Genomic DNA, 24,925 nt, shown 5'->3' with positions numbered 1-24,925 from the left:
AGGTAAACTGAGGTAGCTCTTGGTTCTACCAAAATGCAGGCAGGCCAAATGATAATCTTCTGAAGGGCTGCAAAGTGCTCACAGCCTTCAAGGCTCCCTCTTTTGGCAGAAGCGTGCCAGAGAGCAGAGATCCAACTTGAACCAGAGTTACGCAATGTTTTCCAGACTGGATTACACTAAGCATTAGGTCTTGACTGATTGCCAGAGCAGCACTTCCAAATGATTTCTGCACAAGAATTCAACTACAGAAGGCTCAATGGTAACCATATACTGCTGGAGACATCCTTCCTATGTGGTTGTACTGAAGTTTCCAAACCATCTGCAGCAAACCATAGAACTACAAGATAAACTGATCATGCTCAGAAAGTCCACAATGTTGCTCCTTCTAGACAGTTTGTAGCAAAGAGCAAGAGAGATTCTAAACATTCTGTCATTGGATTGTTGATTTTACTTGGTGGCAAGTGAAACTCTATTTAAAGCACTATGACAAGACCGTTTATCAGGCGTCTAAAAATAATGCAAAAAGAACCAAACAGATTTTCCTAATTTCTCCTTTTGTTCCACTGACAATTTATGCATTGACGTTATTACATTAATTTGTATATTTTCTATGAGGCTTTCAAATCTTTTGAAATGAACTTTAAGCATTCAAGTGGCAAAAAGAAAAAAAGTGTAGAAACCCTCTATAAAAAAACAAACCCCAGAAAAAAAAGCAGTATAGCATCATTTATAAGCGATTTAAGTTTGAGAGTCTTTTGGTTGTTTTAACATTTGAAGCCATACAAGTAGAAGGAAAGTAATGATAAAACTCAAGTTTCATAAATAATAGGAATATCCGGATTCAAGTATATCAGAAAGTAGTTTTGCCCACCATACTGTATTCAAATTAAACTTTTTTATTAAAAATATACAGATAACTTCAGATATATAGTAGGACGAACACATTATTATGATACATATTTTAATTATTATAATAACTTATTACAGCAACAACTGTAATGGCTCCAGCATGTTTGGTAGCTCTTTCAAATATTATCATGATGCCATTCCACTAACTGATTTCACAAGATCAGTTCCTACTCAAGACAAAAGAACACACTTGGTTCAATTTATAATTCACTAGAGAACTGTAGACTTAAGAGTTCTGAGTCTCACACAAGGTTTTATGGACCCGGGTCTTTTCTGGAGGTAGAAGAGAACTTCTTGGTTTTAGGTCTTCAAAGTAGGATTTTCAAAGCTCTCTCTCTTTATGAGACTCAAAAAGTATGTTGGGTATCAAATTCCTTTTTAAATTCAACCTTCTGGTAAGTATAAATGAACCTAATCCAAGAGATTGAATTTCCCTAAAAACACAACACATTCAGAAAAATATCCACAAGAAGTTTCTCTTGTTGAATTCTAAAATTCTCTCCAAAAAGGGAAAAAAAAAAAAAAACTCCATAGAAAACATCATTCAATAGAGCAAATTAGGAATGTATAGATGTGTCAGTGTCTAGAGGACATTCTATTAGCACAGGTATCTCATATTCCTGGTAAATTCAGTTAAGAATTTTACTAATTAAATCACAGATTTGCCTTGACTAAGAATGCTCTTAACTACTAACCAAATTAATCACCATTTTATCCTTGCTGCTACTGCCAGCTGGGGTGCCAGCATGGACTCCCTTCAGTGGACTTTGCTCTGCACCAGGAAATTTGTCTATGTTGTTTTTAAAAAACAAAAATCCTTAATGAAGAAACAGTCATGAATTTGGAAATGAACCTGCCCCACAAAATGGCCCAATGTGCTACAAATGGAGCCTCAGCTATAAAGAGAGGATCTGCTAATATCTTCCAGCAGGCTCTCCTGATTGTGGTCAGCAGAGTTTAGACACTTTTCTGAACTGCTGTCTTCTCTTGTCCAAAACTGAGAACATGAAAAGCACAAATAATTCTGAGAAAAAAGTCTGAAGAGACCAGTATAATTAAATAATGGATAGAGTGCAAAAATATGTAAATAAAGGGGAAAAATTGCAGAGAGGAATACATACTAAGCAATCTAAGGCTGATTAAAGATGATTATTTTTTCATGAACTACACCTGCTATTTTGGAAACAAGACCTGGAAGCAGGAAATCATTTCTTTATTTTGAATATTATCTAATTTTTAGCATTTTACTAGGTAACACTGCATTTTAGTTTTTAAAAGTTTAATTATAAAACTTATGACGTATACAAAAACATAGAGAATTATTAAACATCAACTGTATACCCACTGCCCAGATCTTACAATGCTAACATTTTATTAATATTTATATTTGATGTTTTAAGAAATAAAATGTTTCAATTACAGTTGGAACACCTTTCTTCTCATCCCATTTCCTCTTCCAGGAGTTAGCACTCCCCTAAAATGGTGCAGATCATTTCTGAATAGTTTTAACACTTTTACTTTATATGTAAGTATTGTTTTGAGTGTTTTGAAATTTTATGTAAATAATGACATATTACAGGTATCTTTTTGCAACTTCACTGCTAGTCTGTTCCATGGGTCTACATGTCTGGCTTTATGCCAGTAGCAAACTGTTTTGATGAATGTAGTTTTGAAATCATGGAGTATGAAGGCTCTAGTTTTGTTTTTCTTTTCAAGATTGTTTTAGTTATTTGGAGTCCTTTGAGATGCTATATGAATTTTAGGATGTTTTTCTATTTCTGCGAAAGAAGAATGCCATTTGGATTTTGACAGAATTGCATCACACCTATAGACTGATTGGGTTGTACGGATATTTTAACAATATGGAGTCTTCTAATACATGAACACAGGATGCCTTACCATTTATTTGTGTCATATTTAATTTCTTTCATTAATGTTTTGTAGTTTGCAGTGTGCAAGTCTTTTACCTCCTTAAGTTTATTCCTAAACATTTTTTCTTTTTGATGCTACTGTAAATGGTATTGTTTTTTAAATTCCCTTTTTGGATTGCTCATTGTTAGTGTATAGAAACAAAACTGATTTTTTTTTTCATTATTTAATTTATTTATTTATTTTGGGCTGTGTTGGGTCTTCGTTTCTGTGAGAGGACTTTCTCTAGTTGCAGCAAGCGGGGGCCACTCTTCATCGCGGTGCATGGGCCTCTCACTACCGCGGCCTCTCTTGTTGCGGAGCACAGGCTCCAGACGCGCAGGCTCAGAAGCTGTGGCTCACGGGCCTAGTTGCTCCGCAGCATGTGGGATCGTCCCAGACCAGGGCTCGAACCCATGTCCCCTGCATTGGCAGGCAGATTCTCAACCACTGCGCCACCAGGGAAGCCCAAAACTGATTTTTGAGTGTTGATTCTGTGTCCTGTAACTTTGCTGAATTCATTTTTTAGCTCTAACCGTTTTCTTGTGGAGTCTTTAGGGTTTTCTGCATATAAGATCATGTCATCTATGAACATAGATCATTTTACTTTTTCCTTTTATACTTGAATGGCTTTTATTTCTTTGTCTTGCCTAATTGCTCTGGCCAAGACTTCAGTACTATGTTGAAAACAAGTGGTGAGACAGGGTATCTTTGCTTCCTGGTTTTCAAAAAGCAGCTTTCAATCTTTCACCAGTGAGTCTGATGTTAGCTGTGGGCCCTTTACATATGGTCTTTATTATGGTTGAGGTAGTTCCCTTGTTCCTAGTCTGTTGAATGTTCTTATCATGAAAGGGTATTGAATTTTATCAAATAATTTTTCTATATCAATGGAAATTATTGTGTGGCTTTGTCCATCATTCTGTTAATATGGTGTATTACCTTGATTAATTTTTGTATGTTGAACCATCCTTGCATGCTAGGAATAAATCCCACTTGGTCATGCTGCATCAGTTTTTAATGTGTTGTTGAGTTTCTTTTGCTAGTATTTTGTTGAGGATTTTTGCATCAATATTCATCAGGGATATTGGTCTTGGTTTTCTTTTCTTGTGGTATATTTGTATGATTTTGATATCAGGGCTGGCTCCATAAAATGAATATTGAAGTATTCCCTTCTCTAACTTTTTGAAAGAGTTTTGGGAAGGACTGGTATTAATTCTTCTTTAAATGTTCAGTAGAATTCTCCAGTGAAGTTATCTGGTCCTAGACTTGTCTTTATTGAGAGGTTTTTGATTACTGATTCTATCTCCTTACTAGTTATAGATCTGTTCAGATTTTTAAGTTTATAATTCAGTATTAATAGGTTGTATGTTTATAAAAATTTACCCATTTCTTCTAGGTTATTCAATTCATTGGTGTAAAAAAGTTCATAGTCTCTTTTATGATTCTTACTATTTTTATGGCATCAGTTGCAATGTCTCCTCTTTCATTTCTGTTATTTATTGCTTGAATATTCTATTTTTGTTAGTCTAGCTAAGGGTTTGTCAATTTTGTTGATCTTTTAAAAAAACCAACCCTAGTTTCTTTGATTTTTTTCTATTGTTTTTCTATTCTCTATTTAGTTTATTTACGTTGTAATCTTTTTTTTTTTTCATTCATGCTGTATCTTTGGGTTTAGCCTGTTCTTCTAGCTCCCTGAGTTATAAAATTATGTTGTTGATTTGAGATATCTCTTCTTTTTTATTTTATTTTATTATTTTTTTAATATTTATTTATTTATTTGCTGTATCAGGTCTTAGTTGCGGTGTGCGGGCTCTAGAGTACCCAGGCTCATTAGCTGAGGCATGGGCTTAGTTGTCCTGTAGCATGTGGGTTCTCAGTTCCCTGACCAGGGATCGAACCGGCATCCCCTGCATTGCAAGACCGATTCTTAACCACTGGACTACCAGGGAAGTCCCCTCTTCTTTTTTAATGAAGGCATTTACCACTAGATACTTCCCTCTTAATAATGCTTTTCCTGCATCCTATAATTTTTGGTATATTGCGTTTTTGTTTCCATTTGTCTCAAGATATTTTCTAATTTCCCTTGTGATTTCTTATTTGACCCATTAATTTTTCAATAGCATACTGTTTAATTTGCACATATTTGTGAATTTCCCAGTTTTCCTCCTGTTACTGATTTTTAGTTTCATACCATCATGATTAGAAAAGGTATTTGGTATGATTTCAATCTTGAATTTGTTAGGACTTGTTCTGTGGCCTAACATGATCTATCCTGGAGAATTTCTGTGTGTGCTTGAGAATAATGTACATTCTGCTATTATAGAGTGTTCTACATATAACTATAAGGTCCAGTTCATTTATGATGTTTTTCAAATCCTCTGTTTCCTTATTGACCTTTGGTGTGGTTGATCTATACATTATTGAAACTGGGGTATTGAAATCTCCTATTATTATTGTCCTGCTTTCTATTTCTCCCTTCAATCAATGTTTGCTTCATATATTTTGGTGCTCTGCTGTTAGGTGCATATATATTTATAATTGTTATATCTTCCTAGAGAACTGATCCTCTTTATCATTATATAATGTCCTTCTTTGTCTCTTGGAACAGTTGTTGACTTAAGTTATACTTTGTCTAATATAAGTATGGTCACCCCTGCTCTCTTGTGGTTACCATTTGCATGGAATATCTTTTTCACTTTCAGCTTATATATATCCTTACATCTAAAATGAGTCTCCTGTAGACAGCATATAGTTGGCCCTGTTTTTTATCCATTTAGTAACTCTATGTTTTTTGATCGGAGCGTTTAATCCATTTACATTTAAAGTAATTACTAACAGAGAAGGACTTGCTATTGCCATTTCATTGTTTTCTGTATGTCTTGCAGTTGTTCTGTCCCTCTTTTCCTTACTTGCTGCCTTCCTTTGTTTTGTTGAAAAAAAATTTTTTTTTTGGTGGGGATATGCTTTGATTCCCTTCTCATTTTCCTTTGTGCAACTTCTATAGGTATTTTCTTTGTTGTTACCATGGGGATTACATCAAATATCTTATGGTTAAAGCAATCTATTTTATTTTAAAAATTTTTTTAACTTTTTCTTAAATTGAGATGTAGCTGATGTACAATATTATATAAATTACAGCTGTACACAATTTTTAAAGGTTATGCTCCATTTATAGTTATTATAAAATATTGGTTATATTCCCTGTGTTGTACAATACATCCTTGTAGCTTATTTATTTTATATATAATAGTTTGTACCTCTCTATCTTGACTCTCCACCTTCCCTCTCCTCACTGGTAACTACTAGTTTGTTCTCTATATCTGGGGAGTCTGTTTCCTTTTTGTTATAGTCACTCGTTTGTCTGATTTTTTAGATTCCACTTATAAGTGATATCATACAGTATTTGTCTTTCTCTGTCTGACTTATTTCACTTGGCACAATGCCCTCCAGGTCCATTCATGTTGCAAATGGCAAAATTTTGTTTTTTGTGGCTGAGTAGTATTCCACTGTATACATATATACCATCTATTTTAAACTGATAACTTCAGTTGCAGAAAAAAACGTTACTGCTTTATATCTCCTCCCTCTGCTTTATGTTTTTGATGTCATAAGTTACACCTTTTTAATATTTTGTATACATTAACATAGTTTTACAGTTACCGTTATTTTTTCTGATTTTATATTTTAAGTTTTATAAAAGAAATAAAAGTAATTTATGCACCACCATTACATGGTTTTGTATTTGTTTACATATCTACTTTTACCAGAGAATTTTGTATCTTGGGATGCTCCTGTGTTGCTGTCTAGAGTCCTTTTGTTTCAACTTGGAAAACTCCCTTTAACAATTCTTACAGCAAGTCTAGTGGTGATGAACTCCCTCAGCTTTTGTTCATCTGGGAAGGTCTTAATTTCTCCTTCCTGCCACAGACAGTTGGCAGAATATTATCATCTTGGTTGGCAGGTTTTTACTTTTAGCACTTTGAATATATCATCCCACTCCCTTCTGGCCTTAATGTTTCTGCTGAGTAATCCACTTATAATCTTATGGGAGCTTCCTTGAATGTGATGAGTTGTTTTTTCTTGCTGTTGTCAACATTCTCTGTCTTTGACTTTTTTTTCCCCCTCCAACCTCTTGTCTTTGACTTTTGACAGTTTGATTATAACATGTCTCAGAATGGGCCTTTTCGGCTCATCCTAGTTAAAGTTCTTTAAGCTTCTTTAATTTGGATGTCCAATTCCTTCCTCAGATTTGATAAGCTCTTTGCCCTTTTCTTTCTCTCTTCTCCTTCTAGGACTCCCACAATGCATATAATTGGTCCACTTGATGGTGTCCCATGAGTTCTTAGGCTTAATTTACTTTTCTTTATTCTTTTTTCTTTACATTCCCCTAATTTAATAATTTCAAATAACATGTCTTCAAGTTAACTGCTTGATCAAGTCTACTGTTGAACTCTTCCAGTGAATTTTTCAATTCAATCATTGTATTTTTCAGCTCCAGAATATCCATTTGGTTGTTTCTCAATAATTTCTCTTTGTTGATAGTCCCATTTTGTTCATGCATGATTTTTCTGATTTTGTTTAGTTGTTTATCTGTATTCTACTGCAGTGCATTGAGCTTCTTTAGAATGATTATTTTGAGTTCTTTGCCAGGTAATTCATAGACCTCCATTTCTTTAGGGTAGGTTTGTAGAGATTATTTTTATTCCTTTGATTGGGCCACGTTTTCCTGTTTCTTTGTGTGCCTTATTATTTCTTTCTGTTTTGTGAATTTGAAGAAACAGTCACCTCTCCCAGCCTTTACAGACTGGCTTTGTACAGAAGACTTTCACAATCAACCTGGCTAGAGAACCTGTGGGTCCTTCAAACATTTTCTGGGGATGCATCTTCTCTGGGCCTAGGCACATAATTTCCCAGTTAGAGCTTTGCCAGTTTCTTTTTCAGGAGTTTATAATCTCTTCCTCCCTCTAGTGTTTATCTGTGGTACCACAGGTTCTCTGATGCTGCAACAAGCCACTAAGCTCTTTTGTTCTCTCCAGCCCCCCAGGCATCCAAAGTATGCTGGTTCTGTTACTGCCTCAAGTCAGGGGAGACAGAAACTAATCACTAGGGTAGCCCCTTTAAAAGTTGTAACATTGTATGCACATTCCACTCTTCTCCCCACCCCCACCCCAAAAGAGAAGCTGTGAGTTGGGTACTTTGTCCTAATCATGCTGACCTGAGCCAACCTGTCTGTGGCACTGCCAGTTCTCTGTTGCTGCAAAGAGCAGCTGAGCTCTCTTTAACTCTCCATGGTCTCCAGCAATTGAAAGTATGCCGATTCCCTGTCAGTGGTCAGAGTCAGGAAGGACAGATAGCAGTCCCTCAGGTAGCCCCCCAAAAGTTAGAACACTGGACACATTCCAGTCTTTCCCTCCCAAGGGGGTTACTTCAAACTGGACTTTTCCTCCCAATCCTCCCAAGCCAGGCCAGCTTAGGGGAGGGGCTACTGTGGTTGATATGAAATGGCTTTCTTACCCGTTTCGATATGGCTATGCTTGACTTTGAGTTTGCCAGGAGTATTGTGACTTTGTAATTGATTTCTGAAGTCTCATAAAGTCTCTTTGGGTCATACACTATTTTTAAGTTAGTGTCTCTGTGGAGGAACAGGACTAGGGCTTCCTATTCTATCTTGCTGACATCACTCCTAAAGAATTTTTTAAATGTTTATTATTTATTCAGTTTTCCTCTTTTGGTAATGACCTGCTTATATAGCTTGTCCATTTCCATACTGGAGTGTTTGCCTCTTTATGAGTGATTTGCAGGAGGCATTTCTATAGTTTGCATACTAGTCCTTTGTCTGTTTTACAAGTTGCAAATATCTTCTACGTCTGGCTGCTCTTTTCTATTTGTTAACAGCTTTTTGTTTTTATTTATTCTTAGCTGAATTTTAAGAAATCAACTTTACCTACATTGGGAGTTTGGTGTGGGGTGTATGTACACATTGCATCTTATTGATTTTTGAAGTCCCCTTCAGTAATTTTTAACTCTATTATTTAAAAGATCCATTATTCAACATTCACCTCAAGGCTAAATCAAAGTCTTTACCTGACGTGTAAATGATGGTAAGTGCTTTCCATGCACCCTACGGGCTCTTCTTATTACTTTTTAAGGTATACTTTATATACCACAAAATGCACCTATTTGAAATGTACAATTCAAAGATTTTTAACAAATTACTGACTTGGACAACCATCATCATCATCATCATCATCCACTTTCAGGACATTTCCATCACTTCAAGATCTTTTGTGCTCATCTGCAGGAAATCCCTGTATCTACCTCTAGTCCCAGGCAACAACTAATCTACTTTCTGTCTCTATAGTATGATTTGTCTATTCTGGACATTCTATAAGCATGGAATCATACAATATGTGGTCGTTCATGACTGGCTTCTTTCACTAAGCATTATGTTTTTGAAGTTCACACATATTATAGCATGAATCAGGAGACTGTTCCTTTTTTACTGAGGAATAGTATTCTATTGTATGGACATACTATATTTTGTTTATCCATTCATGAGTTGATGGATATTTGGGTTGCTTCCATTTTTTGTCTACTATGAATAATGCCACTTTGAACATTCATATACAAGCATTTGTGTGCTTATTAGCCATTTGTATATATATTTTTGGTGACATGTATTCCAATCTTTTGCCTATTTCATAACAGGGTTATTTGTCTTATTACTGGGATATTTGTATATTCTGGGTATGAGCCCTTTATCAGATGTATGATTTGAAAATACTTTCTCACAGTCTATGACCTGTCTTTTCATTTTTTAAAAAGTGGTAAAAGATAATTTTTTATTTGTTTATGCATTCACTTGCAGATGGTCCTTTGGATTGTTTCTGGTTTTGAACTATTACAAATAAAGCAGCTATGAATATATAGAAATATTTGTGAATACTTATATTTTCATTTGTCATGACAATACTCAAGAGTGGAATTGGTGGGCTCAGTGGTAAGTGTATGTTTAACTTTATAGTAAACCGCCACACTGTTTACCAAAGTAGTCACCCCACTTCACATTCTTAAAAACAGTGTCTGAGAAATCCAGTAGTTCCATATCCTTTCCAACACATAATGTGAGTGTTTTAAATTTTAGTCATTTGAGGGAGTGTATAGTGGTATCACATTTGGTTTTTTTTTCTTGTTTAATTTTTTTTTTATTGTGGTAAAACACACATAATAGTTATCATTTTAACCATTTATAAGTGGTAACCATTCCATGGTATTAAATACATTCACCTTCTGTCACCACAGTCTATACCCAAAGTTTTAATCATCTCCAACATTAACTATGTACCTATGAAACAATAATTCCATTCCCTCAAGCCCCTGATAACCTCTATTCTGTTTCCTACCTCTATGACTTTGCTTATTTTAGGTACCTTATATAAGTGGAATCATAGAATATTTGTCCTTCTGTGGCTGGCTTATTTCACAAAGCATGATGTTTCCAAGGTCCATCCACGTTCTTGCATATGTAAAAATTGTTTTCCTTTTTATGACTGAATAGTATTCTTTTATATTTATATACCACATTTTGTTTATCTGTTCACCTGTTGATGGGCACTTGGTTGTTTCCACCTTTTGGCTATTGTGAACAATGCTGCTATGAACATTGGTTTACAGGTATCTGTTCAAATCCCTGTTTTCAATTTTTTGGAATATATACCAAAGAGTGGAATTGCTAGGACTTATGGAAATTCTATGCTTAACTTTTTGAGGAACTGCCAAACTGTTTTCCACAAGGGCTGCACCATTTTACATTCTCATCAGCAATGTATAAGGGTTTTACTTTCTCTACATCCTTGCCAACATTTGTCATTTTCCATTTTGTTTGTTCAGTTTTTAAATTATAGCCATCCTACTAGGTATGTTGTGGTATACCACTGTGATTTTAATTTGCATTTCCATAATTGGTAATTTTAAACATTTTTTAATGTGCTTATTGGATAGTTGTACATCTGTGGAGGAGTGTCTAGTCAAGTCTCTTACCCATTTTTGAACTGAGTTTTTTCTTGTTGTTGAGGTTTAGGAGTTCTTTATATAGTCTGGATATTAGTCCCTTATCCGATATATCATTCCCAAATGTTTTCACTCACTTAGTAGGTGTTGTCTTAATATTAATGAAATCCAATTTATCTACTTTTGCTTTGTTTCTTCTGCTTTTGGTGTCATATTCCAAAAATCCCTGCCAAATCTAATGTCATGAAGATTTTCTCCAGTGTTTTCATATAAGAGTTTCATAGTTTATTTTAAGGTGCTAAATGCAAAGGATTCCTAAAGGCTGAGGGCAAAGACCATTTCTGATAGAGCTTTAATTGCCAATAGCTTTACAAAAAAAAGCGCCACAAATTTCTTTGGCCCCCAGATTCTCTTAATGAGTTGTTAAAAATGAAATGCTCACCAATAAAAACAACTTTGAATTCCTTCATATAGTGAAGAAACATTTTGTAATATGATTAACTGACTTTTAATTTGTCTGAATCTGTTTGATTTGTTTAGGCTAGATTTTGGAATATTATGTTTCTTAAAACAGGTTATTTGTGTACATCAAATATCTATTGCCTTATAAATATTCTGATCGTGTATGTGTGTGTCTGAACGATACACACTCACACTGAGCTGCACACTTCTTCCTTTTGTGTTCCATACTGCATATGTGGGGCTTTTTACTCAATGGGTGCCCAAGAGTCATTGCATGATCTACTTACTGACCTGAGAGTTGAGAGAACAGTAATTAAAAAAAGAAAATTTGTAAAACTTACCAATTTGCCATGTATCCCCTGAAAATAATCTCTCCACATAGAATACAACCATAACTATGAACATGAATTTCCTAAGAATTATAAAATTTTTCTCTCATAACCAAACTGATACATTTTGAAACTTGAGAATAGGGACGTTTAGTTTAACACCTACCGCCTTTGAGTGTTAAATCCATTAAGATGATTCTCTCTGAGTTCAGACACTAATGATAAAACCATCTGTAAAACAAAATCAGTTGCAGGTTAACTCACGCTGCAAACAGGATTACATCAGTTCTATTTTTCTTGATGTGAGTGATATTTCCGTTGAGATTCCCTACTCTCTTCCCCCACCAATCCTTTCCTTGTCTTACTTTGTCAAAGCAGTGCCAAGTCACATTTACTAATAACTTGGATTTTATATTTAATGTCTGTTACTCCAAATTCTGATGTAAGCAAATGAGTAATAGACAAGTCATTGATTTCCCCCAAATTAAAACCAAACCTGTTAAAAATAAAACCATGTTAGAGTTAGCTTACTTTTTTTTCTTTCTTAACTTAGTTCTTTATTCTTTTAAAATGCTATTCATGTATAAAGCTTCCAAAAGACAGGAATAGTTAATAAACATTAAAAATCTCATAACATTTTTTAGAAGAGCTATGTTAAGACCATAAGTTAAAATTTCTTGAATTTGGCTAAAATTTAAGGTAGACGAAATCACAGCTTTAATACTAAGATGTAAATATATAATACTATTTACAAGATTGTTATTTATTGAATATTTTGCTTTAACATAAAATTCCTATCAGCTTATTTTTAAATATGAAATTTATCCAACAGTAAAAGGCTGTGTTTATATTGGTTAAGGAAATCTTTTCTCCCAAAAACCTTTGAGAGAATAAATGAGATGTATGTGTTAAGGGACAGAGAGGTTGGTTGATTTAGAATAACCTCTCCTGGTTTCCTTCTTCTTTCTCATAATCTCCCAACTCACATTTTTTCCTTACATGGCCATAAGTCCGCCCAAGGTAAGAAGAGATAAACATAGAAAAGTTAAACATCTCTCCTGGAGAAGTGAAATATTTCCGTTTACCTTTTTTGCAGATGGTACATTAAGCAATGAAAATTTCAATACTAATAAATTAAAAATACTCACATTTTTAAGTAAACCAGGATAGTAATCTGTGGGTGCATATCCAAGAACTTGAGTAAAAAGATCAACTTCTTTTATATCAGATCTGAATGTGGAAAGTATATGAGATAACAACCCCTAAAAAACATAAACAGAAAGAGAAAAAGGTCTTAAAAGTGAATGTAAGTCCCCATTATATATAATGCCTAGAATCTGGGTCATTTGTAAATGGGGTGGTCTCTGTAAAATGAATAATCTTAATTTGTCCAAATAACCCAGGTCACTTTGATTCAGATATAAAGAAGAAATAAGTTAGTGATAAAATTATTACATTAAGTAAATTTAAACAAATACTAACAGTGAAAAAAATGTATAACTAATGAACAGTGCTTTAACCATATTAAAAATGTGATCTTTACTGTTTTCAAACTCAGTAAAATATTTTTATCAGAGTAGAGATGATAATTTAATACATAACAAGGAACACACCACAAATCACAAAGGAAAGATTATGCAATAAATGGTGCTAGGAAAACTATTTGAAAAAAATTAGATTCTCACCTTACGTTATTTATCAAAATATACTTGAATTTACTGTAAATTAAAGAGATCAATGTAAAACTGAAATAAAATAATAAACAAGAAGAAAATACAAGTACTTTTCACATGTCTGAATGGGGAAGAACTTTGTAAACTGAAAATCAAGGGAGCAAATCACTGATCGTTCTAAATTAAAAGACAAAAAAACTCTTGTGTTTTCCAGCAAATAATATAAGCACAAAACTATGAAGAATATTAACAACAAATAATATAGACATATGTAATCAAATTAGTGTGCAAAATACCATATGACAAATACTAAGAGCATAAAAAAGGAGTATGAACAGATAACTCCTAAAACAAAACACAAATGCCCAAGAAACACATGGATAAATGTTCAGCCTCATAATCCAAAAGGCAAATTTAAATATCAACATAACATTTTCCACTAAATGAATTAAAGAGTTTTAAAGACGTGAATACCTAATGCTAATCTGGGTTCTCTGAAACAGGTACTCTGTGTGAGCTTTTGGAAAAATACAAATGGGATCCACACATCACTGCTACTGTGAACTGCACGAAGGCACCTATAGAGTGTAAGCAAGTATAACACAAACCATACCCACGCCCAAGCTTGGACTGCCAGGGCTATGTCTGCCTAGATATTTGTAACATGAAGACACCTGATAGGTTGGTAGAGGCGTACTTTATAGAAAACAACTTGAGAATGTATATTAAAGGTTTTAAAAGCATTCAGAACTTTTAACATACATTTAAGGAAATAAATCCAAATATCATGATGGGGATTATGCTCAAAGATGTTCACTACAGTGTTATTTCTCATAGTAAAAAATGTCTAACAGCAGGGAATGATTAATTTATAATACCCTCAATACCATGGCTCACTGTAAGCCATTAAAATGCTTATAAAGAATTTATGACAGCATTTTAAATGGTTATAATGTTAAATGAAGAAAGGAAGATGCAAAATTATATATACAGAAATGATCTTATCAATATAAGAACAATCCAGACATGGGAATGAAAAAATAATGGAAGAAAATATCAGCAAATGTTAACAGTCTCTGGGATGGTGCTAGTACGGGTTTATATCTTTTTTCTTCTTTCTACTTCAGTACACTTTCCAGTTTCATATATTTGTTTGTACTACTTTTTAATCAGGAAAAATATCTTTACTTTCTGAAAAGTGTTATTTGGAAATATTTTATGTTTTAACAACAGCTTTATTGAGATATAATTCTTATACCATAAAATTCACCCCTTTAAGTGTATAAAACCCAGTGGTTTTTTGTATACTCATTAGCCAGCCGACAGTCATTTTAATTCTTTTTTTAAAGTCTTGTACTGCATTTTGTGAGTACACATTACAAGATAAAATGAATTTGTATAAATGTGTGTGAGTTCATACACAAATACTTAAGGCAGTCAAATCTAGGGAAGAGGCTATGCATCACTTCAGTCACGGGTAGGCCCCACGAGGCTGGGGCAACAAACACACCAGTTAACACAAAAGGGCATATATCACTAATCCATCATGTCACTCTTTTCAAATCTATCATGAACTATTTCACATATTCAAAAGATATAAAATGACAAATTTTGCCCACCATGTAACTTAATAAAGCATTAGAAACACCAAGGAAGACTTCTGTGCCATCTCTCCTTTTCCCCACCACAATTCTACAGCAGTCCTTCCCCCCGGGGAAAAATCTACCCCAATCTGGTGTGCATCCTTTCGTGTGGATCATGGTACTTTCTCCCTGTGAGCTCAGACTTGCCTCAGTATCCTCAAAACAGAACTCCAGGCAACACTACTAAGTAATAGAGATTGAAACCTGCTGTCCTTACATGAGATCCCATTTACTGTTTTCAAATTATAAGAGTTTATAGCAAGCTAACAAAGTAACTTTGAAATATTACTACTCAGTAGAAGATATTCATGATTTAAACAACAACAAAAAACGGCCCAGCCACATGCATAATGTGATTCACAAAAAATGAAACAACTGGAGAGGGAGAAAAACAGAAAATTTACAGAGTTAAAGTGAACTTTTTAATAAGGTATAAGATAATGAAAAGGCTCCTTCTAGAGTGAAGAAAAGTCTGGATGGAAGCTACCTGCATGTATTGGCCTTTTTTTCCTTTCACTTCAAAGCTGTCCTTTATAAATACAGAAAGCAAACAGGAGCTGACAATAGCCCCAGGAGAGTTCATCTCCCAGTTATTTTCAAACACTAAGTGCAATCTGGGTGAGATCAAGCAGTTGTGGTTAGGTTGGCAGAGCCAGGAGAAGTAAATTACAGCCAATGTACCATCCTTTGAGAGGCGGTGTTTACTGGTGGATTCTGCTTAGTTCACCACAGCAAGGAGCACACATGGTGCTCTCAGCAAGTGGGACCTGACTCCCTGTGTGGGGTGCAATGTAGGTGTTCTGGTGAAGGAAAGTCCAGGCTTGGCCAACCATATGCCGCATCCATGTGGAGGTGCCCACACCAGACCAGGCAGGGGGAGGGAGGAAGCCCAGTTTCCTTATTTGGAAACGAGGCAGCCAATGGTTCAGAGTCAGGAGCAGTCCGGGTTTTTCACAGAGGAGGTCAGTCTGATGTTAGATGGAGGGAGGGCAGCACTAGAACTGCTTAACTTTCTGCTACCAGACTTTTGGCATTCTATTTAACAAACATTTAAAGCACTTATATGCTGGGAGCTGTTCTATCAATATCAACTCATTTAATCCCCACAGCCTATGGGGTAAGTGCTACTATTAAATGTGTTATAGATGAGGAAACTGAGACACACTGAAAGTAAGTAACATGCCCAAGGCTGGTTATCTACTCTGTGGCCAAACCTTGTAGGGAATCTCCCTGTATGCATTCTCCATGAAGCAGCTAGAATAGGTTAACAATGCAAATCTGATTGGTATTCAGCTTAAGACTCCCAATAACTCTTATGGTGAAGCCCAAACTTCTCTCCAAAGGATGAACCTGGCCCCACTGGTTTTGCAGCCCTTGCCTAGGGCTGACTTTCCCTCACTAGCTTGTTTGGGGCCCTGAAGGCTCTTTGGTCCCCCAAGATTTTAGTATGTTCTAGTCCATTTACCTGGTTAAGTGTTGCTTCTTGAGGGAATTCTAACAATTATAACAACCAAAGTTTTTTGAGTGCTTACCATGAGTGAAGCACTGGGCTACATTCTCTAAGTATGGCATATCACTTAAAGTCCCATAAATTCAGTTTTTAATACAATTCAATTAAGCAAAGTTTCAATTAAGCCACCTAGAAACCGGTGGCTGCCATCATAATTCACTTGATTGATTTTTAAAAATTAAAGCATGGAGTACTACAGACCCAGTTGAGACAGAAAGTAACACACTATATGCACAATAGAAGAAAACCAGTTTCAACCCAGTAACAGTTAAGGATCAGCTAAGATTGTAGGTCTTAAGGAAAACCATGTAAAGGCTTTCCCTTGTAATCCAGTGCTGTCCAGAAGCACTCACATGCTGGGTGCTGGACCAAGGCATGGAGGCTGTCTCCCCAAAACTGCATGGGTTACTCCGGTAGCTGAGCCAATGAAAGTTAAAAAAAAAAATCTAGGACATTCAATAGATTCAGAAGGTGCAATCAGGGACTGTAAATAATTCCTGAGTAACGTTTAAAATAGCCATAAACAGTTTCCTCGATAGTATTCACAACACCTGCATTATACAAGCTGACTATAATGCTTAAGGTCTTGGAAAGACGAAAATAACTTAACTGGCAGACCTGTCTTGGCTTAAATTCCCAAAATGATATGGTTAGAAACTGATTTTTTAAAAAATCAAATGCTATAAAGATTAGTTCCCCACCCTACCTCTTGCTCTGTTTAAAAAAGAAAAAGAAAAACAACCCTATACCTTAATACTCAGTGTTGGCAAGGATGTGGTAAGGGGCACTCCATTGCTGTTGGATGCACAAATTTTTTTTTAAATAAATAAATTTATTTTTTATTTATTTATTTACTTATTTATTTTTGGCTGCATTGGGTCTTCGTTGCTGCGTGTGGGTTTTCTCTAGTTGCGACGAGTGGGGGTTACTCTTCCGTTGTGGTGTGCGGGCTTCTCATTGAGGTGGCTTCTCTTGCTGCGGAGCACAGGCTCTAGGGCACGCGGGCTTCAGCAGTTGTGGCACATGGGCTTAGTTGCTCCACGGCATGTGGGATCTTCCCAGACCAGGGCTCGAACCCGTGTCCCCTTCACTGGTAGGCGGATTCTTAACCACTGCGTCACCAGGGAAGTCCTGGGAGCACAAATTTGTAAAGCCTTCCTGGGAAGTCACTTGATAATATGTAACCAAAGCATTGAAATTCATATCCTTTTATCCAGTAATTTGATTTCCAAAAATATATCCTAAGGAAAGATTTAAGTTCATGACAGTATCACTTATAACAGTGAAAAACTAGAAGCAACCAAAGCACCCAACAACATTGGATTGGTTGAATCCATCATGGTTTATCCAACAGCATGAATCACATTGTAAAAAAGATATTTAATGACATAGGAAAAGACAATGTAACATTAATTTGAAAATCAAGGTGTAAAAACTGTATATTCAATGTGATATTAATTTTGTATGCAAAAAAATACTAGGAAGAAACATGACAGTTAACATATATTATTTCTGGGAGTGATTTAAAATTTCTTCTTTATACTGCTTGTATTTCCAAAGTTTCTACAATTATCATCTTACTTTTTATCATAAAAAAATGTTTTGTAAAATGCAATTACGCGCTTTAACTTATGTGTTTTTCTCATAATTCCCTAATACAAATTGCTATGAAGGGACACAAGAGTTTTATCCCTGGATGAAATAAGCATAAGTCCTAGAAACAACATACTGAGGCCTGGCTATGGTTGCATAACTTCAAAACAGACACCTTAAACTTTAGACCTCCAAATCTCTCTTTTAAAGTAAACTTAAAAATTGATAAGCACTTCTCATAGCTAAGAATAATTTTTCTTACTGCCACCTAGTGGCAAACATTCTAAAGAAAAAACCATTAAAGATTCTGTAGGCACTGGCCCTTGGACAAAAATTAATTCCTATAGTCACAAGATAATTGACTCATTTTAAAATGCTGACAAAGCAATCTTGGAAATCTTCTACTCCAACCCCCTCATTTTACTTATGAGGAAGTGAGCTTCTAAATACATAAATCATTATCTACAAAAAGATGTGCATGTATATGAATAGGCTCCGATTTGAAAGGCATAAAGAAAACATGCAAATGCAACACGCTGACTAGTGATCTAAAATCCTTCAAGCGTGGAAAGTGCAGGAACCAACACAGCTGTGCATAAAACATTTTAAGCCCAATTTTGATTCATGTACGAGTTTGAAGAACTCTGCTAATGTTTGAAAAGCCACTGAAAACTGCTTATACCATGAAAGTGAACTTTTGAGAAGAAATGTTTTAAATAAATCAGGGGAAAATCCATTTCCCTTGTTTTCAGGTGTTCTTTCTCGTCCTAGTCTCATTGTATCTGCTCCGCTTTGTAACAGGCAGCACATTCACAGGCGGGTTAGTAAAGCTGGAGCTATGAGGCTGTGGTTTGGCGCAGGGTATGTGTGTGGAAGAAGGGCTGTGGTTTATGCTCAGGCAAAGGGTTAGGAGAGCCAAATTGCGGTCAATACTCTTGAACTGAGACAGAGCACATATTTTATACTTCTCCAAACCATTTCTTCATCTGATCATTAAAGTCCTTTAGAATTTCCACCACTTTGGTCTCTACTACATCTATCTCTTTACACATAATATAAATAAACTTTTGTAAACAAGGATCCCTTATTCATTCATTCATTCATTCATCAACAAACATATATTAAGTATGATCTGCATTCAAGCCACTCTACTGGGGCTATTGTGATAAGAAGTTCCCTACAATCTGATGAAGGGAGATAGAGATGGAAATATCCATAATACAAGACAGAATGCACTAAGTGCTATAATGAAGGGGTAAGACAATCACTGTGGAAACAGAGGAAGTAATGATTAATTCTAACTGTAGGGTTTCAGAGTGCTCCCAGAGATGATGACTTCTGAGCTGATTCTGACAGCTAGGGAAGCAGAGAAGGAGAGAGGAGAAGGAGGTACAGGAAAGAGAGGGTATGTAATGTTGGCTGCGCTAGACAGAGAAAAATGACTAGAGGAATTAGAGAAGGGTGGTGGAAAAGTGTCCATGGTGTGTGGGCAAAGACATGGGAAATGTTCCTGTAACCCCTACTACTCCAATCCTTCACTGGATTCCTAAGCATAGCCTCCCCTACAGGGCCTCAGCCTACCTGGTCAAACTTACTTCTCCTGAGGAGGGACCTTCAAGATGGTGGAGGAGTAAGACGTGGAGATCACCTTCCTCCCCACAAATACATCAATAATACCTCTACATGTGGAACAACTACTGAGCACCTACTGAATGCTGGCAGAAAACCTCAGACTTCCCAAAAAGCAAGAAATTCCCCATGTACCTGGGTAGGGAAAAAGGAAAACAGAGACAAAAGAATAGGGACGGAAAAAAAAAAAAAGAATAGGGACGGGACCTGCAACCAGTGGGAGGGAGCTGTGAAGGAGGAAAAGTTTCCACACACTAGGAAGCCCCTTCACTGGCAGAGATGGGGAGTGGGTGGGGGGGAAGCTTTGGGGCCATGGAGGAGAGCGCAGCAACAGGAGTGCAGAGGGCAAAGCAGAGAGATTCTCGCACAGAGGATCGGTGCCGACCAGCACTCACCAGCCCGAGAGGCCTGTCTGCTCACCCGCCGGGACGGGTGGGGGCTGGGAGCTGAGGCTCAGGCTTTGGAGGTCAGACCCCAGGGAGAGGACTGGGGTTGGCTGCGTGAACACAGCTTGGAGGGGGCTAGTGTGCCACAGCTAGCCGGGATGGAGTCCGGGAAAAAGTCTGGAGCTGCCTAAGAGGCAAGAGACCATTGTTTTGTGGTGCGCGAGGAGAGGGGATTCAGAGCACTGCCTAAACGAGGTCCAGAGATGGGCGCGAGCCGCGGCTATCAGCACGGACACCAGAGACAGGCATGAGACACTAAGGCTGATGCTGCAGCCACCAAGAAGCCTGTGTGCAAGCACAGGTCACTATCCACACCTCCTCTCCCGGGAGTCTGTGCAGCCCGCCACTGCCAGGGTCCCGTGATCCAGGGACAACTTCCCCGGAAGAACACATGGCGTGCCTCAGGCTGTTGCAACGTCAGGCTGGCCTCTGCCGCCACAGGCTCAGCCCACATTCCGTACCCCTCCCTCCCCACAGCCTGAGTGAGCCAGAGGCCCCTAATCAGCTGCTACTTTAAGCCCCTCCTGCCTGGGCGGGAACAGACGCCCTCAGGCGACCTACACGCACAGGTGGGGCCCATCCAAAGCTGAACCCCAGGAGTTGTGCGAACAAACAAGAGAAAGGGAAATCTCTCCCAGCAGCCTCAGGAGCAGCGGATTAAATCTCCACAATCAACTTGATGTACCCTGCATCTGTGGAATACCTGAAGAGACAACGAACCATCCCAAAATTAAGGTGGTTGACTTTGGGAGCAACTGCAGACTTGGGGTTTGCTTTCTGCATCTAATTTTGTTTCTGGTGTTATGTTTATTTTAGTTTAGTATTTAGAGCTCATTATCATTGGTAGATTTGTTTATTGATTCGGTTGCTCTCTTCCTTTTTTTTATTATATACATATATATTTTCCTTTTTCTCTTTTTGTGAGTGTGTATCTGTATGTTTCTTTTTGTGATTTTGTCTGTATAGCTTTGCTTTTACCATTTGTCCTAGGGTTCTGTCTGTCGGTTTTTTATTATTTTTTTTAGAGTATACAGTGTGCTCTTCTTATTTACTTATTTTTGGCTGCACTGGGTCTTTGTTGCTGCGTGTGGGCCTTCTCCAGTTGCAGCGAGTGGGGGCTGCTCTTAGTTGCGGTGTGTGGGCTTCTCATTGCGGTGCGCGGGCTTCTCATTGTAGTAGCTTCCCTGGTTGCGGAGCACGGGCTCCAGGGGCAGGGGCTTCAGTAGCTGAGGCAAGCGGGCTCAGTAGTTTTGGCTCATGGGCTCTAGAGCGCAGCCTCAGTACTTGTGGAGCATGGGCCTAGCTGCTCCAAGGCATGTGGGATCTTCCCGGACCAGGGCTTGAACCCGTGTACCCTGGATTGGCACGCAGATTCTTAACCACTGCGCCACCAGGGAAGCCCAGCACTCTTTCATATGTTTGCAAATTTCTTTCCTATATGGCTTGAAAGAAGACAGCTGGATTCTTGTATTTACTGCTGCATTTAATTTGTTGCAATATTTTTTTTTTGGTTGAACTATACGGAGAGTCTAGCCCCACATAGATATGTAGTTTTCAAAGGCAGGAGTATTATAATAGCTTCTTCACACAATTACACACATTCTTCTTTGATACTACACCAAAATTTATCAAGCACTGCTCACCCTTTTTCCTGCAAGCCTATCTAGGAATGCAGGTAAAGCTGCCTGCCATAGGTCTAGGGGGTGACGGGTGGTCTCTACCATGAGAAGGGCTGAAATTATCCACAATTTACTGGCCAAGCCTTACCCTGAAAGCTGAAAGTCCTCAAAGAAACTTTTACCTTTAGTCCTAGGGTTCTGTCTGTCCGATTTTTTCTGTTTTTTTTTGGTTTTGTTTTTTGTATAGTTTTTAGCACTTGTTATCATTGGTGGATTTGTTTTTTGCTTTGGTTGTTCTTTCCTTTTTTTTTATTACTTTCATTTTTTTATTTTTAATATTTTTTTAATTTTTTATTTTAATAACTTTATTTTATTGTTTCCTTTCTTTCTTTCTTTCTTTTTCTCCCTTTTCTTCTGAGCCGAGTGGCTGACAGGGAATTGGTGCTCCGGCCGTGTGTCAGGCCTCAGCCTCTGAAGTGGGAGAGCCAAGTTCAGGACACTGGTCCACCAGAGACTTCCTGGCCCCATGTAATATCAAATGACGAAAGCTCTCACAGAGATCTCCATCTCAACGCTAAGACCCAGCTCCACTCAACAACAAGCAAGCTACAGTGCTGGACACCCTATGCCAAACAACTAGCGAGACAGGAACACAACCCCACCCATTAGAAGAGAGGCTGTCTAAAATCATACTAAGTTCATAGACACCCCAAAACACACCACTGGATGCAGTCCTTCCCACCAGAAAGACAAGATCCAGCCTCATCCACCAGAGCACAGGCACCAGTCCCCTCCACGAGGAAGCCTACACAACCCACTGAACCAAGCTTAGGCACTGGGGGCAGACACCAAAAACAATGGGAACTACCAACCTGCAGCCTGCAAAAAGGAGACCCCAAACACAGTTTAAGTCAAGCAAAATGAGAAGACAGAGAAACACACAGCAGATGAAGGAACAAGGTAAAAACCCACCAGACCAAACTAATGAAGAACAAATAGGCAGTCTACCTGAAAAAGAATTCAGAGTAATGATAGTAAAGATGATCCAAAATCTTGGAAATAGAATGGAGAAAATACAAGAAACATTTAACAAGGACCTAGAAGAACTAAAGAGCAAACAAACAATGATGAACAACAATAAATGAAATTAAAAATTCTCTAGAAGTAATCAACAGCAGAATAACTGAGGCAGAAGAACGGATAAGTGACCTGGAAGATAAAATAGTGGAAATAACTACCGCAGAGCAGAATAAAGAAAAAAAGAATTGAGGACAGTCTCAGAGACCTCTGGGACAACATTAAACACACCAACATTCGAATTATAGGGGTCACATTAAATGCACCAACATTCCAATTATAGGTGTTCCAGAAGAAGGGGACCCATATGGGTCATTTGAATTATAGGGGTCCCAGAAGAAGAAGAGACAACATTAAACACACTGGGACAACATTAAACGCACCAACATTCGAATTATAGGGGTCCCAGGGACAACAATAAACGCACCAACATTCAAATAATAGGGGTCCCAGAAGAAGAAGGGAAAAAGAAGTAGTCTGATAAAATATTTGAAGAGATTATAGTTGAAAACTTCCCTAACATGGGAAAGGAAACAGTCAGTCAAGTCCAGGAACCACAGAGAGTCCCATACAGGATAAATCCAAGGATAAACACGCCAAGACACATATTAATCAAACTATCAAAAATTAAATACAAAGGAAAAATATTAAAAGCAGCAAGGGAAAAGCAACAAATAACATACAACGGAATCCCCATAAGGTTAAGAGCTGATCTTTCAGCAAAAACTCTGCAAGCCAGAAGGGAGTGGCAGGACATATTTAAAGTGATGAAAGGGAAAAACCTACAACCAAGATTACTCTACCCAGCAAGGATCTCCTTCAGATTTGACAGAGAAATTAAAACCTTTCCAGACAAGCAAAAGCTAAGAGAATTCAGCACCACCAAACCAGCTTTGCAACAAAAGCTAAAGGAACTTCTCTAGGCAGGAAACACAAGAGAAGGAAAAGACCTACAATAACAAATGCAAAACAATTAAGAAAATGGTAATAGGAACATAAATAACAATAACTACCTTAAATGTAAATGGATTAAATGCTCCAACCAAAAGACACAGACTGGCTGAATGGATACAAAAACAAGACCCATATATATGCTGTCTAAAAGAGACCCACTTCACACCTACGGACACACACAGACTGAAAGTGAGGGGATGGAAAAAGATATCCCATGCAAATGGAAATCAAAAGAAAGCTGGTGTAGCAACTCTCATATCAGACAAAATAGACTTTAAAATAAAGGCTATTATAAGAGACAAAGAAGGACACTACATAATGATCAAGGGATCAACCCAAGAAGAAGATATATAACAACTGTAAATATTTATGTACCCAACATAGGAGCACCTCAATACATAAGGCAAATGCTAACAGTCATAAAAGGGGAAATCGACACTAACACAATAATAGTAGGGGACTTAAACAACCCATTTTCACCAATGGACAGATCATCTAAAATGAAAATAAATAAGGAAACACAAGCTTTAAATGATACATTAAAAAAGATGGACTTAATTAATATTTATAGGACATTCCATCCAAAAACAACAGAATACATCTTCTTCTCAAGTGCGCATGGAACATTCTCCAGGACAGATCATATCTTGGGTCACAAATCAAGCCTTGGTAAATTTAAGAAAACTGAACTCATATCAAGTAATCTTTTCCGACCACAACGCTATGAGACTAGATATCAATCACAGGAAAAAATCTGTAAAAAATATACACACATGGAGGCTAAACAATACACTACTAAATAACCAAGAGATCACTGAAGAAATCAGAGGACATCAAAAAATACCTAGCAACAAATGAGAATGAAAACACGATGACCCAAAACCTATGGGATGCAGCAAAAGTAGTTCTAAGAGGGAAGTTTATAGAAATACAATCCCACCTCAAGAAACAAGAAACATTTCAAATAGACAACCTAACTTTACACCTAAAGCAATTAGAGAAAGAAGAACAAAAAAACTCCCAAAGTTAGCAGAAGGAAAGAAATCATAGAGATCAGATCATAAATAAATGAAAAAGAAATGAAGGAAATGATAGCAAAGATCACTAAAACTAAAAGCTGGCTCTTTCAGAATATAAACAAAATTGATAAACCATTAGCCAGA

At 37.0% G+C, this 24,925-nt stretch overlaps 1 protein-coding gene across 4 annotated transcripts in view; it reads right to left on the bottom strand.

Annotated features, from left to right (window-relative positions):
- FANCC (FA complementation group C) overlaps positions 1–24,925 on the bottom strand; it is a 275,430-nt gene that overhangs the window by 62,655 nt on the left and 187,850 nt on the right. For all 4 annotated transcript variants that reach the window (XM_082401193.1, XM_082401194.1, XM_082401195.1 and 1 more), the window contains 2 exons: positions 12,767–12,880; positions 11,785–11,849 (listed from right to left, as the gene is read on the bottom strand). In XM_082401193.1, the coding sequence (XP_082257319.1) occupies positions 11,785–11,849; positions 12,767–12,880 (179 nt within the window). The remainder of the gene's footprint in view (positions 1–11,784; positions 11,850–12,766; positions 12,881–24,925) is intronic.

The sequence above is a fragment of the Balaenoptera borealis genome (genome assembly GCF_965194805.1).
Source record: "Balaenoptera borealis genome assembly, chromosome: 8".
Classification (NCBI taxonomy): Eukaryota; Metazoa; Chordata; class Mammalia; order Artiodactyla; family Balaenopteridae; genus Balaenoptera; species Balaenoptera borealis.
The sequence above is the reverse complement of the archived record's forward strand: the minus strand, read 5'-3'. Positions and strand labels throughout refer to the sequence as shown.